Source organism: Aythya fuligula, chromosome W (genome assembly GCF_009819795.1).
Source record: "Aythya fuligula isolate bAytFul2 chromosome W, bAytFul2.pri, whole genome shotgun sequence".
Taxonomy (NCBI): domain Eukaryota; kingdom Metazoa; phylum Chordata; class Aves; order Anseriformes; family Anatidae; genus Aythya; species Aythya fuligula.
This window is the reverse complement of record NC_045594.1, coordinates 1,474,637-1,502,033: the sequence shown is the minus strand read 5'-3', so window position 1 is coordinate 1,502,033 and position 27,397 is coordinate 1,474,637. Positions and strand designations below refer to the sequence as shown.

The window sequence follows — 27,397 nt, the reverse complement described above, 5'->3', positions numbered from 1 at the left end:
ATCTAGGAGGGGCGCCCCACCATTTGGTGGCTCCTGTTTGAGTCAGATCGGGACTAATGCCATCCTGAACCTGAATAAAGGTAAGCAAAGAATTTTGATTTTTTTGAGCTCCCTTGCCGGCTGTGTTTTTGTGCCCGTAATTCTGCGCGCGAAGATCCGGACGAAGACGACAGGGTCGTTTGGATACCGTCTGGTTGGGTTCCGGTGTCCGGGATCGAACCAGACGAAGACGACAGTCGTTTGGATACCGTCTGGTTCGATCCCAGACGAAGACGCTTGTGGATACCGTCCGGTTGGACTCTGGACGAAGACGACTGATTCGTAAGATACCGTCCGGTTGGGTAAAGGCAATACTTAGTATTTCTTACCTTGGTCTGTGCACAGAGTTACCGGATCAATTCTTAAACCCGAAGTGCCTACCTTCTTCCCTTCCCCACTACTTAATGGATACTGCCTCTTTAATCAGTCTCAGGCCCTCTATCAGCTCTCTGCAGAACCACCACCGTTGATGCACAGGACCGCTGAAATCAGCAGGGCATGCCTTCCTGTTGCTGCGGCAGTGGGGCTCCCCAGTAGGTGACAGGATCCCGGAGGAGCCCCCAAATTGTGAGAAACACTCTGTAGCCGATAACTTAGGCTCAGGCGAGGATCTCAGTGAAGTTGCATTTTTATTCGCGATTGTAATGGCGGGCATCCCACAAGCAGAAGCGCACCTACTAGTCACATAGTACAGTTTATATACTTTATTTCTTGACGGCCGGGACCCTCCCGTTTCCCCATTGACTGGGTAGCCCAGGTTCACAACCTATCTGATGTTTCACAGATAATACATGGCTTTCAGTTACCAGCCTGTTATTTTTTACATTTCTTTTGACTTTTTTAATCTGCGAGGTGGTAATGTTTCTTCCCTTATCTGGCTTGACTTGATACCATGAATTTCACCTAATTTGCACTAGGGAGTCTGGTTGTCTGCATTTTACAAGGTTGTCTGTTAAGCTTTGTCATCACTGCAAGCATATCTCAATACCACATCCCTTCCCGCTAAACAATGTAACTCTAAACAATGTAACATCTCTAGAAAAAAAACACCTCTTTCTTACATGTTCACATACATCCAGGAAACATTTTTCTGTTGAATACCAATTTGGTACTTGTCTTTCTCCCCCTTCCCCCCCCCCATATATTGGGTATTCCCAAGTAGCAGTATGTCTGGTACTTCCTGTCCTGGTTTCAGTTAGGACAGAGTTAATTTTCTTCCTAGTAGCTGGTAGGGTGCTATGTTTTGGCTTAGGATGAGAAGAGTGCTTATAACATGCTGATGTTTTAATTGTTGCAGAGTAGTGCTTACACCAAGCTGAGGACGTTTCAGCTTCTTGCTCTGTCCTGCCAGCGGGCAGGCTATGGGTGCAGCAATAGTTGGGAGGGGACAGACCCAGAGCAGCTGACCAAACTGGCCAAAGGGGTATTCCATACCATCTGATGTCATGCTAAACAATATATAGGGGTGCCTAGCTGGGGGAGGAGGGCTGGACTGCTCAGGGTTAAGCTGGGCATCGGTCAGCGGGTGGCGAGCAATTGCATTGTGCATCACTTGTTTTGTACGCATTATTAGTAGTATTACTATTACCATTATGTTACAAATGAAGTCTCAACTCAATCTGAATCTAGTAATATTTATAAAAGGTATAAAAGGCAAGTAAACAGCGCTGGGTGTGCGGGGAGTCTATGCTCTACCAACACACACACACAAACATCAAACATTCCAAATATATAGAACACTGCTTTTACATACTAAACCCAAGTATGCCTATACATACGTACAATCAGGAAAGGTAACAAACAAGCCTTTAAATTCCATGACTTAAAAGTCTCCATCTTCCATTCCTTTTGAACAATATGTCTTGCTTTAAGTTGTCAAGCAACTCGGTCTTTGGGCCTTATGTATCCCACTCTTCCCGAATCGAAGAAAATCCATCTCCTTTTCAAGGCCAATAGGGCCTGGGTCAAAAAGCACGTCCAGGTCACCAAGGGGTGTAACAGCGAAAGCCTTCGATGGCAGTAGCAGTAGAGGGGCCGATGGTGTAGCAGAAGGATCGGTGGACAAGCCCACAGCTCCCTCACTGTCTGGCAAACCACACGTTTCTGACTGTGGTCCCACATGGCTCTTTAAGGCCTCAGAGACTGCTCGCCAGGTGCCGAGCAATCCCGCTGCAACCTTGTCATTTTTAGTTGCAGAGTCCCACACCTTGACCTCAATTTGGTCCCATATTTCAGGATCATAAACTGTCTGATTGTTAATAAGGAGAATAAGCTGTAAGGTTACCAGGACAGTCTTTGTTCCTAATCCCCATAATGCACAACTGCTTACCAGCGAGGGGCAGTTGTGTGCGTGGGTTTGCTTCTCTCAGCTCGAGCTTCTTCCCAGCTCCAGTGCACCTGTTTCCAGCGACTTTCAGTATGAGCTTCTTTGAGCAGTTTGCTGAGTCTGGCCGAACCTATCTTCATGAGGCGATCAAAGTGCCTGTTCCCATCCTGGTCTCCATTCTGCTAGCCTGTTCCTTTTCATTCCTTCTTTCTGCTTCTTTATTGATGACATAACTTCATTATATCGTGTTGCCTTTTTTTTTTTTTATCTTGAGGGCAGGCTCCCCTCTTATACCCTTCTCTCCACAGCAGTTCTTTTCAAAACAACTTTTCATTGGTCAAACAACTTTGAATGTAACAACAACAGTAAACACCCAGAAACTTCCATGCCTTAACAGTTGGAGAACAAGCAACCTGAGACTGCATGGCATCTCCTTAATCACCCTTCTTTGTTCCCTCTAAACTCTTATATTCCTGATGACCTCATCGTTAAGAGTCTAATGTTATCTCAACCACGGGGCTTGCCCACCCCCATGTTTTCGGATAGAAAGTTGCCCAAAATAATGAAACAAGCTATAACACTCATTAAAAGTGAACTACTGACTGAGAGCTCCATATTCTCTTCAACGTTTATGATGACCAGTACTGTGAGGTGACTAAAAAAGCAAAGCTCCTCCTCTTATGACAAGAGCATATTTTTGTTTTGTTATTAAAAACAGTGAATGTAATAATTATTGTATAATAAGTTTGTTAATCTAACCAGTGGGGAAGCTTGTGGGGGCTGTGACAACCCTGTATAGCTGGAAAGTCTCCAGCTGCCCATCCTGATAAGAACACGTATAGTGCTTGCTCAGCAAGATCGCAAACCCGCAACGCAGAGGAAGACTACGGCCTTCATCCTCACGACCACCAAGAGCTCCGAGATGACCCCCTAGCAACAGTACGTGCAACCGCAGGACATACCAGGATATGCCACGTACACCCAGAACAACCAAGCTATAAAAAAGGGGACTCTGGCGGGGGTGAGGTGCGTGTCTTGGTGGAGCAGAGACTCCCGGCGCACCCAGCGCTGTTTGCTTACCTCTATTCCTTTAATAAATTGTAAACTTTGATTGTAACCCTATTTGGGACTCAGTCATTTATAACAGTGAATACCTCTGGCACAGCATAGCCAAAGGCAATTTATAAATGAACTGCTCAAAGTTCCCCATGCCACGCTTAAGCTTTGATTAAAACAACTGCTTTGGTTTATGTTTTTCTGTTGCATTACATGCAACACCAGTGCAGCTCCATTAAAGTTAGACAAGTTGTTTTAGATTCACTCCCAGCTTAAATGCCACAGCTTCACTGCAGGAGATTAGGCAAAAGAATTCATCTTTATTAGGTTGCTTACTCAGGAGATGAGAGAGAAACTCTTGTACTTGAAGTGTTGTTTAATGCTCTACTTAAACATGAGCGCAAAGCAAGTGAGCTAGAGCTACTACACTATTCCTATTTAATATATTTTTCACCATGAAGTTGATTTTTGCCATCAGTACATTTTGCCTAACAAAAGGCAACATCCATCTGTAACATAAGCCTAGCTGCAGAAGCACATACCTCCCTGCAGCATTTGCAGAGCTAACGACAACGTGCTTGAATCCCTCTTCAGTTCCGTGATTATTTGGTCACCAACAATTTCTGCAAGGTTGCGTTCACAACACACTTGCCCATTTATCTTTGCTGCAGCTGCTGTGGAACTAAGCAAGTTACAGAACACAGCAAAAGTGTTGTGGTGCTACAAAGCCTGCAATGATCTCGTTAGGGCAAACGAGATTTTGAGAGCTGGTGTTTCAGCAGGTGTTTGTCCCCTGGAAGCTGTTCCATGAAGGGTGCTGGCTGCTGACCAGCTGAGGTGACGACCACATGTGGAGAAAGAAGGCAGAGAGATTCTACTTCGGGCTTATTCCTGTTATAAGGTGTGTTGGGTCTGTCTGAGCTGGAGTCACCTTTTCCCTGCAGCAGCCCACACAGTGCTGTACTCTGCACTCGTAGCTGGAACAGCACTGATATCACTCCAGTGTTGTGTCTATTGCTGCATAGTGCTGGCACAGCATCAGGACTCCTTTCAAGCCCCCAAGAGCCAGCAGGCTGGGGGTGGGCAAGTGATGGGGAGGGGACATTGCTGGGGCAGCTGACCTAAACCAACCAAAGGGATATTCCATAACACCTGATGTCACACTCAGCAATAAAAGGGGGGGCTCTCGTGGGGGACGGGGCTGTTCCTCCTGAACAACCACTACGCGTTTGAGGCCCTGCTTCCCAGGACGTGGCCGAACACCGCTCGCTGATGGGAAGTAGAGAATAATTTTTCCTCTCTCTGTGCTTCTGCGCGGACTGATTGCTTCTTTTGTCTCTGTTTTTTCCTCCCATTCCCTTTCCCTTTAATTAAACCTTTCTTATCTCAAACCTCGAGTTCTCTGTGTTGTATTTTCTCCCCCTTCCTCTTTGAGGAGAGGGGGAGTGAGAGAGCGGTTGTGGTGGAGCTCGGCTGCCCACCTGAGTAAAACCACCACATAAGGCTGTTTATACAACTAGGCCTTGCTTTTTAGTGCTGCTGCACAAAACACTCCTGCTGTGCAACTATAAATAATTATAGAACATCCAAAACAAAACAAAAAAAAAATCTCTGTCCCTTGCAAGTCAGACCACAGAGTGCAGCTTCTGCTCAGAAGTCATGAAAGCAAAGAGACAATCCCATCAACTCATACGCTTTGAGGATTATAAGATGCTGGATCTATACATTTCTTAAACACTTGATTCATTTCAGCAGAACTAACCAACCTGCAGAGAATAAATTCTGGATTCCACACTAATTTAATCAGAAATAAATACGTGAAATTGCAGCCTTAGCCAATGAGGCCAGACCACTAACTCCAGGAGAAAAGATTTACCGGTTTGTATGATCTCCAGTTATTAATCACGAGACACCATTTTTATATTCCCCTATAACTTCTCAAATCCAAAAATCAGTTTCAGAGCCTGCCATTTCAGCATTCGTTAAAACATATAAAACTATGTGAACAAGGTAAGTTACCTAAACATCAGGACAGAACAACACGTAAAACCAAAATAGAGGATGATGAATAAGAAAAAAACATCTTATGAGCAAATTCTGTCCGACATTATATTTATCATTTAGAAATCATAGGGACAGTCACTAACTCCCTGTTTGCATGGCAAGAGGAAAGATTCAACCCCCCGTTGCACTCCATCCCCCAAAAAAGTCAATTGCCCTGTGCAGATTAGAGAGATGCTGAGCACAGGCACAAGCCTTACGGTCTGGTTCACAGCCATACATGTACATGTATGTGCAGAACCATGCTTTCAGATGAGAATGGGCCACAGATAAATAATACGTTAATTCAAAATTCACCATGTATCATTTTAACTCTGCTCATAATTACTTCCTAACATTTTCCTTGTCAGCCCACATGCTTGGACTATAGACAAATGGAAGAAGAGAAAGTAACAAGCAAGGGAAAGAGGAGCAAGTGAGGTGGCACTTACTGTGTTGCATTTTGTCCCGCACACCACTTGTCGGTGGTTCAGCCACTGGGAAGCAAACACTTTATTAAGGGTTCCAAGGTGAAACTCTCTCTCCTTCAGAACACTGGGAAGCTGCTGGGCTGCATATTCATGCAACAAGCGGTGATAGCTGGACTCATTCTGCATCCACACCTCTCTACCTTTCAGGTAGTACACCAAGGACCGCTTCACCAGGGGGAGCCTTTTCCTTTTGTGAACAGAGTGATCCCACCCATACTGTGAAAAATAAACGTGGAAGTTAGAGGAACTTAAAGCAGCACCCTTCACAGAGTCACAGAATCGTAGGGGTTGGAAGGGTCCTGTCCTGGTTTCAGTTAGAACAGAATTAATTTTCTTCCTAGTAGCTGGTGGAATGCTGTGTTTTGGCTTAGGATGAGAAGAGTGCTGATAACACCCCGATGTTTTAATTGTTGCAGAGCAGTGCTTACACCAAGCCAAGGACATCTCAGCCTTTGTGCATCACTTGTTTGTACATATTATTATCATTGTGCATCACTTGTTTGTACATATTATTATTACTTTCCTATTATCACCATTGTATCATCATTATTGTTATTATTATTATTATTATTTTGTTATTATTTTCCTGTCTTATTAAACTGTCTTTATCTCAACTCACGGGCTTCACTTTCCATTTCTCTCCCCCGTCCCAGAGAGGGAGCGGGGAGGGTGAGCTAACGGCTGCGTGGTGTTTAGCTGCCGGCCGGGTTAAACCACGACAGGTCCTCAAAGATCATCAAGTCCAATCCCTCTGCCAAAGCAGGTTCCTTAGAGCAGGCTGCCCAAGTAGGCATCCAGACGGGCCTTGAATATCTCCAGAGAAGGAGACTCCACAACCTCCCTGGGCAGCCTGTTCCAGTGCTCCATCACCCTCACTGTGAAGAAGGTCTCTCGCATGTTGATGCGGAACTTCCTGTGCTCTATCTTGTGACCATTACTCCTTGTCCTGGCCCCACAAACCACTGAGAAGAGGTTGGCCAAATCCCTCTGTCTCCCACACCTCAGGTATTTATACACATTGATGAGATCCCCTCTCAGTCTTCTTTTCTCCAGGCTGAACAGACCCAGGTCTCTCAGCCTTTCCTCATAAGGAAGATGCTCCAGGCCCCGTATCATCTTTGTGGCCCTCCGCTGGACTCTTTCCACGAGATCCCTGTCTTTCTTGTACCGGGGAGCCCAGAACTGGACACAGTACCCCAGGTGAGGCCTGCCCAGGGCAGAGTAGAGGGGGAGGATCACCTCCCTTGACCTGCTGGCCACACTCCCTTTTAATGCACGACAGGATGCCATTGGCCCTCTTGGCCACCAGGGCACACTGCTGGCTCATGGTCAACCTGTCGTCCACCAGGACCCCCAGGTCCTTCTCCTCAGAGCTCCTCTCCAGCAGGTCGTCCCCCAGCCTGTACTGATAGATGCGGTTGTTCCTTCCCAGGTGCAGGACTCTACACTTGCTCTTGTTAAACCTCATTTGGTTTCTTCCTGACCAAATTGGTTTCTTCCTGACTCCAGCTGGTCCAGGTCTCATTGAATGGCAGCACAGCCTTCTGGCGTGTCAGCCACCCCTCCCAGCTTTGTGTCATCGGCGTACTTGCTGAGGGCGGACACTATTCCCTCATCAAGGTTGTTGATGAAGATGTTGAACAAGACCGGACCCAGCACCGACCCCTGGGGAACACCGCTAGTCACAGGCCTCCAGCCGGACTCTGTGCCGCCGATCACCACCCTCTGAGCTCAGCCAGTTCTCAACCCACCTCACTGTTCACTCCTCTATCCCACACTTTCTCAGCTTTGCTAGCAGGATGTCGTGGGAGACAGTATCAAAAGCCTTGCTAAAGTCAAGGTAGATGACATCCACTGCTCTCCCCCCATCTACCCAGCTGGTGATGCCATCATAGAAGACAACGAGGTTGGTTGAGCACAACTTCCCCTTGGTGAATCCATGCTGACTATGCCTCATAACCTTCTTCTCTTCCAATTGCTTGGAGATGGCATCCAGAACAAGCTGTTCCAACACCTTTCCAGGGACAGAGGTGAGACTGACTGGCCTGTAGTTTCCCGGATCCTCCTTCTTGCCCTTCTGGAAGACCGGAGTGACATTGGCTATCCTCCAGTCTTCAGGCACCTCTCCTGTTCTCCAGGACCTTTCAAAGATGATAGAGAGCGATTCGGCAATCACCTCTCCCAACTCCCTCAGCACACGTGGATGCATCCCATCGGGACCCATGGATTTGTGTGCGTTGAGCCCACTCAGACGCTCCCGAACCACTCCCTTGTCAACAAGGGGGGAGATCTCCACTTCCCAGACTCTTTCTCCTTCCTCCAGGGTCGAGGAGTCCCGGGGGGGGGGGGGGTCCTTGAAACAAAGACTGAGGCAAAGAAAGCACTCAGTATCTCTGCTTTCTCAATGTCTCCCATTACCAGGACACTCCCCTCATTCAGCAAGGGACCCACATCATCCCTAGTCTTCCTTCTACCGTTTACATACTTAAAATAAGAAGGGTTTCTTTTATCTCTTTTGCAAACCTCATCTCTAGGTGGGCTTTAGCCTTCCTCACCCACAAGCTCTCCACTTGTGCTTCACCCTCCCCTAGGTGGAGCTGGGTACACTCTAATTGCTCCCTCACATAAAGGGCAACCCCACCTCCTCACTACCCTTGTAAATTCAGAATGCTGAAATTGAGGTGGCTACCCTAGTGAATACCATAGCAGATTAGCTTGGATTTGCCAGTCTCCAAAAGTTTATAGAAATAACAAATGTTTGCTACAGAAGCAACACCACAGCGATACCCCCATCACTCCACAGGGGTTTACTGATGTCGTTGCTTACGGATACAGGAGAAAAGAAGGGGGGGAAAACAACAGTTTAAACAGGCGAAGACCGCCCCCCCCCCCCAGCCCCAGCCACACCGTTTTGGGGTCACAGCTAAGAGAGGGGGCTGGAGACGGACCAGGGGGGCCGTGGGTCTCCTGCAGCCAGCCTTGGGGTCGGCCCAGTGTATGGCTGCAGAGCTGGGGGCGGCGGGCACGGTGGTTACATGTCGAGCAGCGGCACCCAACGGGATCGGGGCGGGGGGGCAGAACCTCATGACGTCTCCCCCAACAGGGCACCCTCACACCACGGCCCCCCCCTCAGGGCCCCTCCGGCCACCTCCCCAATCCCAGTGTCCCTCTCCTCTCACACCGCCCACCCCCCCAAAGCCTACCTGTTCCCCATGGAGCCCCCCGGGCCCCGCGGCAGTCGCCGCCGCTTTTCGCTTCCTGCTAACTGTTTTCCGGGCCATAGTAGAATGAGGGGGAGGAAGAGAAGCTGAGAACCCGGCCCGAGCCCCACATGGAGCAGGTGGTCTCCAGGGCTAGGGGCATAAGCGTGAGGGAGCCGGGTCGGGCCGCGCCTTACGACATTGCCTCAACGTCTTTGCGACAGCCGCGATGCCGCTTGACGGCAGCTCCTCGGTTTCCTAGCACTACCCTCCCTCCCTCCCTCCCTGCCCCCGCCCGTTGGGGGTTGCTAGGCAACTCGCGCCGTCAGGGCGGAGCGGCGCAACCCCGCGGTGGCTGAGGGGAGGCGGCCCGGAGAACCCATCATCGGGCCCGGATCTCTCTCGGTGCCAGTCCGCAGGGCCTCTGCCGCTGCTGAGGGGCCACAGGTGCACCGACAGAGTGTTCCCAGCTGGAAGGGACCCAAGGGTCACCCAGTCTGGCTCCTCACAGGACCACCCAAACCCTATGTCTAGGAGCCTTTTCCAAGCGCTCCATGACCTCCACCAGGCTCGGTGATATTGACATGCAGAAAACGGACTCCACAATCAGTAAGATTGTAAAGTAGGTATGTTTATTCAGCGCTGGGCAGCACGGGGGGTAGTCCCACCAAAGTCGTGTGCACCCCAACGCGGCAACTTGCCATGGTTATATGCAGTAAAGAGTTACATATGCATGAAGTTTCCCAATATGCGTATACATATGCATGGCCTATCCTGGCTTCATATTAAAATTAGCTCCAAGAAGTCATTTCCATAAACTCCTCTCATCTTGCATAGCGCTTGCATAGTGTCTCCTGGTGGTGGTCTCTGGGGGTCGTGGGGATGAAGGCTGATAACTCTTCTTCATCACCACTAGTTGACCCCCTGCCTTTGTGCAGGCTCAGCTGCTCTTGGCTCTTGTCCAAACCACAGGGTCGGTCTCAGCCTGTTCTTGAGACAGGATCTCTGTTTTTATCGGTAACCATCCTTTGTGAGAGGCCCCAAGACTCCTTGTTTCAGTTGATTTGCACAGTAGTAAGCAAAGACATTAAGCAGCATCTGTTTTTAATACAATAATCTAGGTATTCATTAGTCAGCATTCTGTCTACTAGGATTCTCTTAACTCCCTCTCTCACCATGACCGCTTCCCCGTGGAGCGTGTCCCAGTGCCCAGCCACCTTCTCAGTTGTGGGAACAAAAATGTTGTTTTTTTTGCACCAGAATTGGTAACATAAGCACAGGAAGTACCAGACATGCTGCTTCTTGGGAATGCCCAATGTATGGGGGGCGGGAGGGGGAAGAAAGACAAGTACTAAATAAATATTCAACAGAAAAGCATTTACTGGGTGCAGGTGACTGTGTAAGAAAGAGCTGAGCAACTAGATGACACCAGCAAAATGGATTGGGAAAACAGAATAGCATTAGATATTGTGAGAAACACTCTATAGCCAATAACTTGGCTCAGGTGAGGATCTCAGTGAAGTAGTAATTTATTCACGATTGCAATGGCAGGCATCCCACAAGCATGAGCACACCTACTAGTTCCTAAACTAGCAGGTTCAAGTTCTACAAGTAGGTTCAAGTAGGTTCATTCAAAAATCAAGGATGTAAATATGGACATTACCATCCCCTTCCATTTACCAAACCAAGATTCCAACCATCCGGTAGTGGAAGTGTCTGTTCCTGAGTTTTCTGCCAATTCACTGGCAAGGGTGGTAAGCCCTTGCAATGCTCTAGTTACTGTGCCATCCGGGCAGTATTGTTGGGTATAAAAGTGCAACAGTGGTTGCTCAGTATCACACACACACCTCTAAACTTGAGTACGCCTATACATATGTACAATCAGAAAAGGTCCTTTAAGTCTATTACTATCAATGTCCATGCTATTCCTATCAATGTCCATGACTGGGGGAGCATAGCTGGAGTTGGTAATCCTGGCTGAAGTGCTCCCATATCTTCCATGACTTATAACAGTCTCCATTTTCTTGATTACAAACACTGGAGTATTCCAGGGCTAGTCGTGGGAACAATATGTCTCGCTTTAAGTTTTCAAGCAACTCGGCATTTGGGCCTCATGCATCCCACTCTTCCCGGATCGAAGGGAAACATATCCATCTCCTTTTCAAGGCCAATAGGGCCTGGGTCAAAAGGCACGTCCAGGTCACCAGGGGGCGTAACAGCAAAAGCCTTCGATGGCTGTAGCAGCAGAGGGGCCGATGGCGTAGCAGTCGGATCAGTAAAGGAGCCCGCAGCTCCCTCACTGTCTGGGAAAACACAAGTGTCTGACTGTGGTCCCACATGGCTCTTTAAGGCCTCAGAGACTGCTCGCCAGGTGCCGAGCAATCCCACTGCAACCTTGTCATTTTTAGTTGCAGAGTCCCACACCTTGACCTCAAATTGGTCCCATATTTCAGGATCATAAACTGTCTGATTGTTAATAAGGAGAATAAGCTGTAAGGTTACCAGGACAGTCTTTGTTCCTAAGGACGTGTGATTCCCCATAACGCACAACTGCTTACCAGCAAGGTGCAGTTGTGTGCGCGGGTCCGCTTCTCTCAGCTTGAGCTTCTCTCCAGCTCCAGTGCGCCTATTTCCAGCGACTTTCTGTACAAGCTTCTCTGAGCGGTTTGCTGAGTTTGGCCGAATCTATCTTCATGAGGCGATCAATATCCCTGTTCCTGTCCTCGTCTCCGTTCTGCCAGCCTGTTCCTTTTCATTCCTTCTTTCTGCTTCTTTACTGATGACATAACTTCATTATATTGTGTTGTCTTTTTTCATCTTGAGGACAGGCTCCCCTCTTATACACTTCTTCCCACAGCAGTTCTTTTCAAAAACAACTTTTCATTGGTCAAACAACTTTGCCCTGCAACAGCAAACACCCAGCAACTTCCATGCCTTAATGGCTGGAGAACAAGCAACCTGAGACTGCATGGCATCTCCTCAATCACCCTTCTTTGTTCCCTCTAAACTCTTTACATTCCTGATGGCCTCATCATTAAGAGTCTGATGTTATCATCAACCATGGGGCTTGCTGACCCCCATGGCTACACTCCCACATCTCCCCCTTCTTTATTAATATCAACCATCTTCTTGACACAAATTATTACTCCATATATAACAATAATGTAAGTTATTTTTCAATACTCCTGTGGGAATAGAAATGTTTTTGCAGTTACATTGTTTAGAGGGAAGGAATGTGGTATTGAGATATGCTTGCAGTGATTAGAAAGCTTAACAGACAACCTTGTAAAATGCAGGTAAACAGATTCCTTAGAACAATTAGGTGAAAATCACGGTGGTAATTCAAGTGAGTAAAGTGAAGAAACCTTACCACTTTAAACAGTTAAAAAAAAAAGTCAAAAGAAATTTGAAATTTAACAGGCCAGGAACTGCAGGCCATGCATGGTCTTTGAAGCATCAGATCGATTGTGAACCTGGATTAACCACTCAGTGGGAAACAGGGGAGGGTCTTGTCATCAAAAAGTATATAAACTGTGTTTTGGAACCAGTAGGCACACTCTCCTGCTTGTGGGGTGTCTGCCATTGCAGTCGTGAATAAATTACTACTTCACTGAGATCCTCCCCTGAGCCTAAGTTGTTGGCTACGGAGTGTTTCTCACACTCCCAAGCCCTGCTTTCCCAGAATCCACATATTGTAACAGTAATACCTCCTCGGGAGGTTGGAATTGCTTCAAAATCTGTTCTAGAACTTGCCCAAATAAATTGATGGCCCTGTAAACCCCTGAGGTAAAACCATCCATTTGTGTTGTTGCTTCCACCCCCATTTCAGGGTCTTTCCAGTCAGAGGTGAATGTATCATTGCTCTCAGGGCCTGAGAGCACCCCATTAATAACACTGTTATTCTAGTCTAACAATTTACTAGTTGAATGCCCAATTTCATCATCAAATCCCAGAATCACAGAATTGTCTAGGTTGGAAGAGACCTCAAGATCATCGAGTCCAACCTCTGACCTAACACTAACAAGTTCTCCACTAAACCATATCACTAAGTTCAACATCTAAACGTCTTTTAAAGACATCCAGGGATGGTGACTCAACCACTTCCCTGGGCAGCCTGTTCCAATGTCTAACAACCCTCTCGGTAAAGAAGTTCTTCCTAATATCTAACCTAAAACTCCTCTGGTGTAACTTTAGCCCGTTCCCCCTCGTCCTGTCACCAGGCACGTGGGAGAATAGACTAACCCCCACCTCGCTACAGCCTCCTTTAATGTACTTATAGAGAGCGATAAGGTCACCCCTGAGCCTCCTCTTCTCCAGACTAAACAACCCCAGCTCCCTCAGCCGCTCCTCATAAGACTTGTTCTCCAGACCCCTCACCAGCTTTGTTGCTTCTCTGGACTCGCTTGAGCAGCTCCACGTCCTTCTTGTAGTGAGGGGCCCAAAACTGAACACAGTAATCGAGGTGCGGCCTCACCAGAGCCGAGTACAGGGGGACAATCACTTCCCTAGACCTGCTGGCCACACTGCTTCTTATGCAAGCCAGGATGCTGTTGGCCTTCTTGGCCACCTGAGCACACTGCTGGCTCATATTCAGACGACTATCAACCAATACTCCCAGGTCCTTTTCCGCCAGGCAGCTTTCCAACCACTCATCTCCCAGCCTGTAGCTCTGCTTGGGGTTATTGCGCCCCAGGTGCAGGACCCGGCACTTGGCCTTGTTGAACTTCATGCAGTTGGCCTCAGCCCATTGGTCCAGCCTATCCAGATCCTCCTGCAGAGCCTTCCTACCCTCAAGCAGGTCGACACACGCACCTAACTTGGTGTCATCTGCAAACTTACTGAGGGTGCACTCAATCCCCTCATCCAGATCATCGATGAAGATATTAAAGAGGACCGGCCCCAGTACTGAGCCCTGGGGAACGCCACTACTGACTGGCCTCCATCTGGATTTGACTCCATTCACCACAACTCTTTGGGCCCGGCTATCCAGCTAGTTTTTAACCCAACGAAGTGTACGCCAGTCCAAGCCAAGAGCAGCCAGTTTCTTGAGGAGAATGCTGTGGGAGACGGTGTCAAAAGCCTTGCTGAAGTCAAGGTAGACTACATCCACGGCCATTTTCTCATCTACTAAGCGCGTCACTTTGTCATAGAAGGAGATCAGGTTCATCAGGCATGACCTGCCTTTCATAAAGCCATGCTGACTGGGCCTGATCGCCTGCTTCCCCTGTAAGTGCTGCATGATGACACTCAAGATAATCTGCTCCATGAGCTTCCCTGGCACTGAGGTCAAACTGACAGGCCTATAGTTCCCCGGGTCTGCCCTCCTGCCCTTCTTGTAGATGGGCGTCATGTTTGCTAGCTGCCAGTTGACTGGGACCTCCCCCGATACCCAGAACTGTTGATAAATTTTGGAAAGCAGCCTGGCCAGCTCCTCCACCAGTTCTCTCAGTATCCTCGGGTGGATCCCATCTGGTCCCATCGACTTGCGTACATCTAAGTGCCGTAGCAGGTCGCCAACCATTTCCTCGTGGATAGTGAGGGTCACATTCTGCTCCCCATCCCCTTCCACCAGCTCAGGGTACTGGGTATCCAGAGAACAACTGGTTTTGCCGCTAAAGACTGAGGCAAAGAAGGCATTAAGCACCTCCGCCTTTTCTTCATCTTTTGAAACTAAGCTCCCCTCCGCATCCAGTAAAGGATGGAGATTCTCCTTAGTCCTCCGTTTTGCATTGATGTATTTGTAAAACCATTTTTTGTTGTCTTTGATGGCAGTACCCAGGTTGAGCTCCAGATGAGCTTTGGCCTTTCTAATTTTGTCCCTGCACTGCCTCGCAACATCCTTATAGTCCTCCCGAGTGGCCCGCCCTCTTTTCCAAAGATTATAAACCCTCTTTTTTTTTCTCCTAAGCTCAAGCCACAATTCTCTGTTCAGCGAGGCCGGTCTTCTTCCACACCAGCTCGTCTTTGGGCACGTGGGGACAGACCGCTCCTGCACCATTAAGATTTCCTTCTTGAAGAGTGCCCAGCCTTCCTGGACTCCTCTACCCTTCAGAACCGCCTCCCAAGGGACTCTACCAACCAGTGTCCTGAACAGTTCAAACTCGTCCCTCCGGAAGTCCAATACAGCAGTTTTACTGGTCTCCTTCCTGGCTTCTCCAAGAATGGAGAACTCTACCGTTTCATGGTCACTCTGCCCAAGACAGTTTCCAACCACCACATCTCCCACCAGTCATCTCCCACAAGCATCAGATAGATTGGGAACCTGAATTACCCACTCAGTGGGGAAACAGGGGAGGGACCTGTCATCAAAGAGTATATAAACTGTGTTTTGGAACCAGTAGGCACGCTCTCCTGCTTGTGGGGTGCCCGCCATTGCAATCGCGAAGAAATTACTACTTCACTGAGATCCTCGCCTGAGCCTAAGTTATTGGCTACAGAGTGTTTCTCACAATTTGGGGGCTCGTCCGGGATCCAGTCACCTACTGGGGAGCCCCACCGCTGCAGCAGCAGGAAGGCATGCCCCGCTGATTTCAGCAGTCCTGTGCATCCACGGTGGCGCTTCTGCGGAGAGCTGACAGAGGACCCGAGACTGGTTAAAGAGGCAGGACCCTTGAAGTAGTGGGGAAAGGAAGAATGTAGGCACTGCGGGTTTTAAGAATTGACCCAGTAACTCTGTGCACAGACCAAGGTAAGAAATATTAAGTATTGCCTTGGGGGTCGGGTGAGACTCTGTGTGATGTGTGATTGAGACGTACTTTTGTACGAGTGTGGAGTCCTGATCCACGGTTCCGTAGCTCCTCAAGGGGCGCAGCCGGAGACGGACGAAGCATGAGATAAGGGAGAGAAAGGACGAGTCTCGGGAAATTTGGTGTACGATACCCCTTGCACGGTGAAGTGCTTGGCAGTACACCCCCATTTTCCAGAATCGGAACGTTAGTGTGTGGTACCCTGCAGGAGGGAAATTTCTGTAGCAGCACACCGACGAGGGCTAGGAAAAATGGGGAATATGAGTTGCAGGGGACAGGGAGATATCCCTGGGGGCGTACCTTCCTTTGGGAAGGACCTCCTGGGGAATTCCTCAAGAAATGCCAGGAAACATGAAAAATTGGACAGACTAACCAAATACCGAATGGGTGGCCAGCACCCAATGGATATTATTGGATCGGTGGTAAACTAGCATATACTAAATTACCTAAAAATTGGACGGGATCATGCGTATTGGGAACAATAGACTCTAGGGCTCACCCCTAGACTTGGCAGAACTGGCACCTGAACTGGTAAGGCATGAGACGTCTCAAACGTCAGCTCATCTGCATGTAGCCAGCCCTTAGTATTACTGCTATCTAAAGCTAATTATAACAGCTGTTGCCTTCTGAGCACAGGGCTAGAGTTCTGCTCATAGTATAGCAAATTTTTTTTCCACAATACATCAAATGCTCATGATAGAATATGCAGAGAAAGACTCTAAATGGGATAAAAAGTCAGCAGTAAGTCAGTGATGCACCTCCCTGCCTTTGTCCTCAAAGGATTTTTAGTTATGATTAGCGTCATGTTTAGCATGACGTCAGGTATGGAATACCCCTTTGGCCACTTTGGGTCAGCTGTCCTGGGTCTGTCCCCTCCCAGCTCCTGCTGCACCCCTAGCCTGCCCGCTGGCAGGACAGAGCGAGAAGCTGAAGAGTCCTTGGCTTTTGAAATGAGTTCCAGGAAATCATTTCCATTGTCTCAGTCATATACATATACATACATATACAATTGTATATGTAATATAATATACATAATATATAATATATGTAAAATTGTATGTATGTATGTGTATATACACACACACACTATTCCCCTTCTCCTCTGAGGCCATCTACTCCACTGATGGTGCATAGCAAGAAGCTTCATTCTCAGCAGGCCCCAGCTCTGCCAGATAAGCAAAGATCTAAGATGTTTAAGATCAAGAGCAAGCTTGTTCTGTCTGCAACGAGCTTCTAAGTGAACCTGCAGGAGCGAGTGCATGGCAGCACATAGCGGAAAGGATGCATATTGGTGTCTCCCACGAGCTCACCCTTATCTAGCTACCTGCCAAGCTGGGAGAAAGAGCCAATGAGAAAAATTACTCTGCTTCCACCACATGCATCTTGCAGATCTAGAGCAACAAAAGTAGTTCAAAGTAGTAGGCCAAAAAAAATAATGGTCCATTGTGGCTGGCCCAGAGGCTCCATGCATCCTTGGCATAGACTACCTCAAGAGAGGGTACTTCAAGGATGCAAAAGGGTACCGGTGGGCTTTTGGCATAGCTGCTTTGAGCACAGAGAAGATTAGACAGCTGTCTACCCTGCCTGGCCTTTCAGAAGACCCTTCCGTTGTAGGATTGCTGAAGGTTGAAGAACAGCAGGTACCAATTGCTACCAGAACAATGCACCGACGGCAATATCGCACCAACTGAGACTCCCTGATTCCCATCCATGAGTTGGGAGAGTCAAGGAGTGATCAGCAAGACTCGCTCACCCTTTAATAGTCCCATATGGCCAGTGTGAAAGTCTAATGGCGAGTGGAGGCTAACGGTGGACTACTGCGGCCTGAATGAAGTCACGCCACCGCTTTGTGCTGCAGTGCCGGACATGCTAGAACTTCAGTACGAACTAGAGTCAAAGGCAGCCAAGTGGTACGCCACAGTTGATATTGCTAATGCATTTTTCTCCATCCCTTTGGCAGCAGCATGCAGGCGGCAGTTTGCTTTCACTTGGAGGGGCACCCAATACTCCTGGAATCGACTGCCCCAGGGGTGGAAACACAGCCCTACCATTTGCCACGGACTAATCCAGTCTGCACCGGAACTAGGGGGAGCTCCTGAACACCTGCAGTACATTGATGACATCCTCGTGTGGGGCAACACAGCAGAAGAAGTTTTTGAGAAAGGGAAGAAAGTAATCCAAATTCTCCTGAAAGCTGGTTTTGCCATTAAACAGAGTAAGGTCAAGGGGCCTGCACAGGAAATCCAGTTCTTGGGGGTAAAATGGCAGGATGGACGTCACCATATTCCGATGGATGTGATCAATAAAATAACAGCAATGTCTCCGCCAACTACCAAAAAAGAAACGCAAGCTTTCCTAGGCCTTGTGGTATTCTGGAGAATGCATGTTCCAGGCTATAGTCAGCTTGTGAGTCCTCTATATCGGGTGACTCGAAAGAGAAACTATTTTGAGTGGGGCCCCGAGCAACAACAGGCCTTTGAATAAATCAAACAAGAAATAGCTCGTGCAGTAGCCCTTGGATGTTCGTAGGAAAATTCCCACTACACACCATGCGACTGATGCTACGTGGAGTAAGTGGATAGCGTTAATTACACAGCGGGCTCGAATGGGAAAACCTAATCACCCAGGAATCCTGGAAGAAATGGACTGGCCGGAAGGCAGAGATTTCGGAATGCCGACAGAAGAGGTAACCCATGCTGAAGAGGCACCGCCATATAATCAGTTGCCAGAAGACAGAAAGCAGTATGTGTTGTTTACTGACGGATCCTGCCATGTGGTAGGGAGCCATCCGAAATGAAAACCTGCTGTGTGGAGTCCCACACGACGAGTTGTGGAGGCCATGGAAGGGGAAGGCGAGTCGAGTCAGTATGCAGAAGTAAAAGCCATACAACTAGCCCTAGAGATTGCTGAAAGAGAAAAATGACCAGTACTGTGTCTCTACACTGATTCATGGATGGTGGCAAATGCTCTGTGGGGGTGGCCGTAGCAATGGAAACAGAGCAACTGGCAGCGCAGAGGTAAAACTATCTGGGCTACTACCCTGTGGCAAGACATTGCTGCCCGGGTAGAAAACCTGGATGTAAAAGTACGTCATGTAGATGCCCACATGCCCAAGAGTCATGCTACCGAAGAACATCAGAACAACAAAGAAGTGGATTGAGCTTCAAAAACTGAAGTGGCTCAGGTGGACCTACACTGGGAATGTAAGGGTGAGCTGTTTGTAGCTCGATGGGCCCATGAAACATCAGGACATCTGGGGAGGGATGCCACATACAGATGGGCTCGTGATCGAGGGGTGGACCTGACCATTGAGGCCATCACACGGGTCACCCATGAGTGTGAGACCTGTGCTGCAATCAAACGAGCTATGAGGGTAAAATCTCCCTGGAATAGGGGGAGGTGGCTAGGGTTTCACTATGGTGAGGCCTGGCAAATTGACTATATCGGACCACTCCCACAAACCTGCCAAGGCAAACAGTGCATGCTCACCATGGTAGAAGCAACTACAGGGTGGCTGGAAACATACCCCATAAACCATGCCACGGCCCGAAACACTGTCTTGGGCCTAGAAAGGCAAGTGCTGTGGCATCATGGTACACCAGCGAGAATTGAGTCTGACAATAGGAGTCATTTCCGAAACAATCTTGTCACCTCTTGGGCCAAGAGGCATGGTACTGAGTGGGTGTATCACATCCCTTATCACCCACAAGCCTCTGGGAAGGTTGAGAGGTACAATGAACTGTTAAAGACTATGTTACGAGCATTAGGTGCTGGGTCATGGAAACAATGGGACATAAGTCTACCAGAAGCCACTTGGCTAGTTAACAATAGGGGGTCTGACAGCCGTGCTGGTCCTGCTGAAACAAAACCCCTACACGCGGTGAAAGAAGCTAAAGTTCCCGTAGTGCATGTAGGAAAGTGGATGGGGAAGGCATTGTGGGTTGCTCCTGCCTCGGGAAAAGGCAAACCCACTCGTGGGATTGTCTTCGCCCAAGGACCGGGGTATACCTGGTGGGTCATGCAAAAGAATGGGGATATCAAGTGCGTGCCTCAAGGTGATTTAACCTTGAGAGAAAACTAATCTGTAATCTCAGTTATATGTTGTAGGAAGACACTGCAGGATCAACGACAGGTCAACTTTGCAAGGAACCGGGCAATGGAACAAGGACTTGAGCTAAGCTGGTGCTGGCGTCCAGACATCCAACTCCGCCTGCCCTGAGTGACCACTTCAGCAGATGAAGGCCAAATCGTCAACAGTTCTTATGAACATTTTCTGAGAAAGACCTATAGAATGAAAAGATATACCTGCCTATTAATCTGTTAAAGGACATGGAATAATGGTGATGAGAATACTTAAATGCTAAAGTATAGGGGAATTTGAGAGTGACACAAATGTTACGGAATAAGGGGTGGAGGTTGTACTGGGTGTGGCTGGGACGTTAACTTTCCCTGCAGCAGCCCACATAGTGCTGTGCTCTGTACTTGTAGCTAGAACAGCAGTGGTATCACACCAGTGTTGTGTCTGCTGCTGAGCAGTGCTGGCACAGCATCAGGACTCTCTCTAACCCTCCTAGGGGGTGGACAAAAAAGTGAGAAAAGAAACATCACCAGGGCAGCTGACCTAAACCAGCCAAAGGGATGTCACACTCAGCAATAAAATGTGGAAAAAGGAAGAAGAGGGGAGGAGTGGGCTCTCGTGAAAACTTCCATCCTCCTCCCGAACACTGGCTACGTGCATTGAGGCCCTGCTTCAAGGATGTGGTCAAGCATCGCTCATTTGTGGGAAGTAGAGAGTAATTTCTTCCCTCTGCACTTCCACATAGCCTTTATTTGTTTTGTTTATTTTCCCTTTCCCCCTCCCTTTTCCCCTTTCCCTTTTTTTCCTTTTAGTTAAATTGTTTAGTTAATAATAATCTTTCCTTCATATTTTTTTTCCCTGTAATTAAATTATCCTTATCTCAACCGGTGAGTTGTTCTTTAATTTACTTCTTCCTCTCCTCATTTAGGGAGGGGGAGTGAGAGAGCGGTTTTGGTGTTTAGCTGCCTAGCACGGTAAAAGCACCACAACTCTGTCCTGCCAGCAGGCAGGCTGTGGGTGCAGCAGGAGCTGGGAGGGGACAGACCCAGGACAGCTGACCCAAACTGGTCAAAGGGGTATTCCATACCATCTGACGTCATGCTGAACAATATATAAGGGTGGCTGGCCAGGGCTGGGGGACCGGCTGCTCGGGGATAGGCTGGGCATCGGTCAGCGGGTGGTGAGCAATTGCATTGTGCATCACTTCTTTTGTACACATTATTATTAGTAGTACTATTATCATTATCATTATCATTATCATTATTATTATTATTATTATTATTATTATTATTATTATTATTATTTTCCTGTCTTAATAAATGGTCTTTATCTCACCCCATTGTCGTGGTTTAACCCGGCTGGCAGCTAAACACCACGCAGCCGTTCGCTCACCCTCCCCCCTCCCTCTCTGGGACGGGGGAGAGAAATGGAAAGTGAAGCCCGTGAGTTGAGATAAAGACAGTTTAATAAGACAGGATAATAATAATAATAATAATAATAATAATAATAATAATAATAATAATAATACAATGATGATAATAGTACTACTACTAATAATATGTACAAACAAGTGATGCACAATGCAATTGCTCACCACCCGCTGACCGATGCCCAGCTTAACCCCGAGCAGTCCGGCCCCCTCCCCCGGCTAGCCACCCCTATATATTGTTTAGCATGACGTCAGATGGTATGGAATACCCCTTTGGCTAGTTCGGGTCACCTGTCCTGGGTCTGTCCCCTCCCAGCTCTTACTGCACCCCCAGCCTGCCTGTTGGCAGGACAGAGCGAAAGGCTGAGATGTCCTTGGCTTGGTATAAACACTGCTCTGCAACAATTAAAACATCGGGGTGTTATCAGCACTCTTCTCATCCTAAGCCAGGGATTGTGGGTTCGAGTCCCATCTGGGGTGCCAACTGGTCTAGATGCCTGCCCATATCCTCCCATACTCCCTGCCACCCACAACTATACTGCCTCCGGGCAGATCTCCGGATGAGCTTCCTAAGTAGTTGTTTAACTTTAAGCAGAACCTGAAGCGCATTCAGGAGGCAGAACAACAGGACTATGCTGGTCTGAGTATCCCAAGGATATTCAATATCTTGGAGAGCTATTGTAATAAACTCGGAGGATAAGAGGGTGGTGAAGGAGGAAGGGAGAGTGATCAAGGAGGGTACAGGGGTGGTGAAGGAGAAAGGGAGAGTGATCAAGTAAGAAAAATTATCTTCCCCTTTCCCCTCCACAGATTGACTCCCTAATGAAAAAAGGCAACAGATATAATTGCTAATAGTTTCCAAAATACAGTTTCCAAAGTATAGAATCGAAGATGTTACTGAGTACAAATACCAGGTTAGAGTCATGGCCAGATATTTCATCATCTCATAAGCCACTGATACAACACACAGTACCATAATGGTCTGAAACCAGGGCCCGGAGAGGATAAACAACATGACAGAGAGCACATACGGAAAATAACGTGCTATAATACTCAATTTGGAAAACAGGCGCAGCACAGTTGAGATTAAAGCAATCAGCATTATGACAAGTGACTATTAAGCAGGTCTAATACTTACACCAATTTTAGTTTAACACACTCTGGTCAGATCTGCTGTTATCTCAACCTTTCGAGCCCCACGTTGGGGGCCAAAAAGACTGTCGTGGTTTAACCCGGCTGGCAGCTAAACACCACGCAGCCGTTCGCTCACCCTCCCCCCTCCCTCTCTGGGACGGGGGAGAGAAATGGAAAGTGAAGCCCGTGAGTTGAGATAAAGACAGTTTAATAAGACAGGAAAATAATAATAATAATAATAATAATAATAATAATAATAATAATAATAATAATAATAATAATACAATGATGATAATAGTACTACTACTAATAATATGTACAAACAAGTGATGCACAATGCAATTGCTCACCACCCGCTGACCGATGCCCAGCTTAACCCCGAGCAGTCCGGCCCCCTCCCCCGGCTAGCCACCCCTATATATTGTTTAGCATGACGTCAGATGGTATGGAATACCCCTTTGGCTAGTTTGGGTCACCTGTCCTGGGTCTGTCCCCTCCCAGCTCTTACTGCACCCCCAGCCTGCCTGTTGGCAGGACAGAGCGAAAGGCTGAGATGTCCTTGGCTTGGTATAAGCACTGCTCTGCAACAATTAAAACATCGGGGTGTTATCAGCACTCTTCTCATCCTAAGCCAAAACACAGCATTCCACCAGCTACTAGGAAGAAAATTAATTCTGTTCTAACTGAAACCAGGACACCCATAGGCTTCACTTTCCTGTTTCCCCCATCCCAGAGAGGAAGGGGGGAGTGTGAGCAAACGTCTGTGTGGTGTTTAGTTGTCGACTGGGTTAAACTACAACAATATCTAATGCTATTCTGTTTTCCCAAGCCATTTTGCTGGTGGCATCTAGTTGTTCAGCGATTCCTCTTATCACATCCCTTGTATAGTTTATGAATCTCTTCTGAGATTCATAAACTGTGGATTCATTCCACATCCTTATTGATTGTTACCCACCAGAACAGTGACTCAAACCCTGCAGCAATTTGATTCCTGGCTTTCTGTTCATCAGGAACTCCCCTAGGCACCCCTATAGAATCTATGCATACTCTGTCATCGAATGATATTCCTAAGCTTCTTTGACTTCTTCTGGGTATTTCTGATATTTCTAATGCCAGGGTGAAGGGTACAGTTAATTGAACTTGTGCACAAATGCCTCCCCAGTTAGGTGGTACGGTGGACCGTAAGGTCTTCCCTCCACAGTACCACCAGAGATCTGCCCTGGGGATCTCAAGTCTTGAGCAGTTTCCCATCGAGTCCTTGGTAGCATTCAAGGTCCTTGTGCACAAGGCAAATTCTCCCAGGTGACGGGTAGCACTCACACCCTGCTGTGAGAGGCAAGCTGTATGGTTACCTATAGCTGTAGAGAATGCAGGGGGATCCCTGATGTTGCTATCACGCAAGGAAGGGAACAGCAAAGAGAGAGACTTACAGGCCTCATTTCCCCAGGCAGTCTTTTCTTGGTACAATGCAATCATACATCGCATCCCCTGGGTGTCCTTGGTCCACCCCACTGGGAAGGACACTATCTGGGCAGTTGGTCATCCCGAGGCACAAGCATAGCAATTGCTATGGTTGAGACTCTGGACAGTCCCCGAGACTCACACCCGAGTACTCCCCCACCCCGACCCCAAGTCTCCCACATGACCCCTGTGCTGCACACTATCACCACTCCAGCCAGGATCGGCAACATCCCCATACCCTGTTTCAATCTCAAATGTTTGCCTTATATCTTTTATTTCTTTAACTGTGACAACTGCTGCATTTCGAAGAGGGCCTCCTGTTTTCTCTCCTGTTTTCTCCTTTAGTTTCTCCCTTTCTCTGATGGCAAGAGAGTATTGTTTCCATACAGCTATTCTCAGTCTGGCTGTTGGGTCTCTCCCAATTACATCTGCTCCGAGACCATAAGTATTGGGTCTCGGAGCATTGGGCATTTAAATCTCTACAAGTTAACACCTCACAAGCATCAAACGTGATGGATTGTGCTGTCACATTCACCCATATTTTGATGGGGGTACCCCGTCTTACTGTTATCTGGTTATGCCTTTTCCAAGTTGCCAATTGACCAAGGCCTTCTCTGAGGCCTACAATCACTAGAAACAAAATTAATAATTGATTTTTCCTAACATTATTTTTAAACCTTAGTGTTACAAATGAAGTCTCAACTCAATCTGAATTTAGTAATATTTATAAAAGAATATTTACAAAAGGTATAAAAGGCAAGTAAACAGCGCTGGGTGTGCGGGGAGTCTACGCTCCACCAACACGCACACATGAACATCAAACATTCTAAATATAAACAACATTGCTTTTACATACTAAACCTGAGTATGCCTATACAATCAGAAAAGGTAACAAACAATCCTTTAAGTTCCATGACTTAACAGTCTCCATTTTCCATTCCTTTTCTTGATTACAAACAAGTCTCAATTTTCCATTCCTTTTGAACAATATGTCTCGCTTTAAGTTGTCAAGCAACTTGGCCTTCAGGACTTAAGTATCCCGTTCTTCCCGAATTGAAGAAAGGCACATCCATCTCCCTTTCAAGGCCAATAGGGCCTGGGTCAAAAGGCACGTCCAGGTCACAAGGGGGCATAACAGCAAAGGCTTGCGATGGCTGTAGCAGCAGAGGGGCTGATGGTGTAGCAGAAGGATCAGTAAAGGAGCCCGCAGCTCCCTCACTATCTGGCAAACCACACGTTTCTGACTGTGGTCCCACATGGCTCTTTAAGGCCTCAGAGACTGCTCGCCAGGTGCTGAGCAATCCCGCTGCAACCTTGTCATTTTTAGTTGCAGAGTCCCACACCTTGACCTCAAATTGGTCCCATATTTCAGGATCATAAACTGTCTGATTGTTAATAAGGAGAATAAGCTGTAAGGTTACCAGGACAGTCTTTGTTCCTAAGGATGTGTGATTCCCCATAATGCGCAACTGCTTACCAGCGAGAGGCAGTTGTGTGCGCGGGTTCGCTTCTCTCAGCTTGAGCTTCTTCCCAGCTCCGGTGCGCTTATTTCCAGCGAATTTCTATACGAGCGGTTTCTATCTGAGCGGTTTGCTGAGTTTGGCCGAACCTATCTTCATGAGGCGATCAATATCCCTGTTCCTGTCCTCGTCTCTGTTCTGCCAGCCTGTTCCTTTTCATTCCTTCTTTCTGCTTCTTTATTGATGACATAACTTCATCGTGTTGCCTTTTTTTTAATGCCTTTTTTTTTTATCTTGAGGACAGGCTCCCCTCTTATACCCTTCTCTCCACAGCAGTTATTTTCAAAACAACTTTTCATTGGTCAAACAACTCTGAATATAACAACAACAGCAAACACCCAGAAACTTCCATGCCTTAATGACTGGAGAACAAGAAACCCTGAGACTGCATGGCATCTCCTGAATCGCCCTTCTTTGTTCCCTCTAAACTCTTTTATATTCCTCATCCTTAAGAGTCTGATGTTATCATCAACCATGGGGCTTGCCGACCCCCATGGCCACACTCCCAAGTCTCCCCCTTCTTTATTAATGTCAACCATTTTCTCAACACGAATTACCACTCCATATATAACATTAGGTTTCCAAATAATTACCAATACTTAGAATAAGATGTACACTGCTACTACAACAAAACCCCCTTGGGAACACTTCATTTCGCTATAGGTCAGGCCTTTCTCTCAATCACAAGTCATTCATTAGTTACCTGTGAAAATAAAAGGTTAGTTTACAGTTGTAAGCTTTTATCCTGCTCAGAGTCTATTATGAGGTTTTTCTTTTTGATTTCAACTTCCAAGAAGTCTTCTGTAGGAACAACTCCCCAGGTACTAGGGTTGACAGGTGCTTTCACTCGATTATAGTGAGTCCAACCTTTTTCCGCAGTTCTTACAGCTGTTTCAGTGGTTAGTAGTACTCGGAATGGTCCTTCCCCTTCAGGCCGGAGTTTTGATTCTCTCCAGGTGCGCATCAGGACCCACTCTCCTGCATGGAATGAATGTACTGGGAATTCCAAAGTTGTGGTTTGAGCCAACAGTCCACGAACCCTGAGAGATGCTAAGGAAGAAGATAATCGAAGTACATAGATTTTGAGAAAAATATCTTTAGTTTCAAAAGTAACCGCTTCTACCCAGGTACGGTAGTCCAAACAACATCTCATATGGTGAATCTCCTACATCTTTTCTAGAAGCAGTTTGAATTCTGAGAAGTGCTAAAGGTAAACACTTTGTCTAGGGAAGCTTAGTCTCTAAAACCAGTTTTGACAGATGTTTCTTTAATGTCTGATTCATTTGCTCCACTTTCCCAGAGGAGGAAGGATGCCATGGGGTACTGATTCAAAGATCAAAGCCGAAATTTCTAAGTGACGAAGTATCCTTTATTGTCAGCGCTGGATGCACGGGGGATCCTTCTACCTAACGTGCATGTTCGAAGTAACAAACTATCTCATATTTATACAGCAAAACAATGAATATTCTATTAACACCTATACATATTCATTACCTAAACCCACCTACTCTCGCTTCATATGCTAACTAGCTTATCAGTCCTTGCACTTGTGCAAAGCCTCCCAAGAATTGTGGGCCGGGGTCTTCGGGACGTGGGCAGTGGTCTTTGGGAGGAAGACCGTAGGTCTTCCTCGTGATACACTTTTCACCTTTTGCTAAAGAATGCCAAGTTGGCTGAATCAGTTGTTTTCCAAGCTGTAGGAATGCCGAGTTGGCTCAAGTTATCTCAAGTTTCAGCCTAACTGAGGGTCAACAGATAACGGGGTGTTTCAGTTAACAAGATGCTTCAACATAACAGAAGGTCGACAGATAACAAGATGTCATCTATTTTGTTCTCATTAATTTTTAACCACAAGATTTATTCTATCCTAAAGTGAG

At 47.3% G+C, this 27,397-nt stretch overlaps 1 protein-coding gene across 4 annotated transcripts in view; it reads right to left on the bottom strand.

Moving 5' to 3' along the window:
- LOC116501442 (DDB1- and CUL4-associated factor 12-like) overlaps positions 1–9,399 on the bottom strand; it is a 109,560-nt gene extending 100,161 nt beyond the window's left edge. For 3 of the 4 annotated variants that reach the window (XM_032207013.1, XM_032207014.1, XM_032207017.1), the window contains exons 1-2: positions 9,156–9,399; positions 5,914–6,168 (exon numbers count right to left, since the gene is read on the bottom strand). In XM_032207013.1, coding sequence (XP_032062904.1) covers positions 5,914–6,168; positions 9,156–9,233 — 333 coding nt within the window. In that variant the 5' untranslated portion in view covers positions 9,234–9,399. The remainder of the gene's footprint in view (positions 1–5,913; positions 6,169–9,155) is intronic. The other variant, XM_032207016.1, reaches the window with a different exon arrangement.
- Between the last annotated feature and the right edge of the window lie 17,998 nt (positions 9,400–27,397).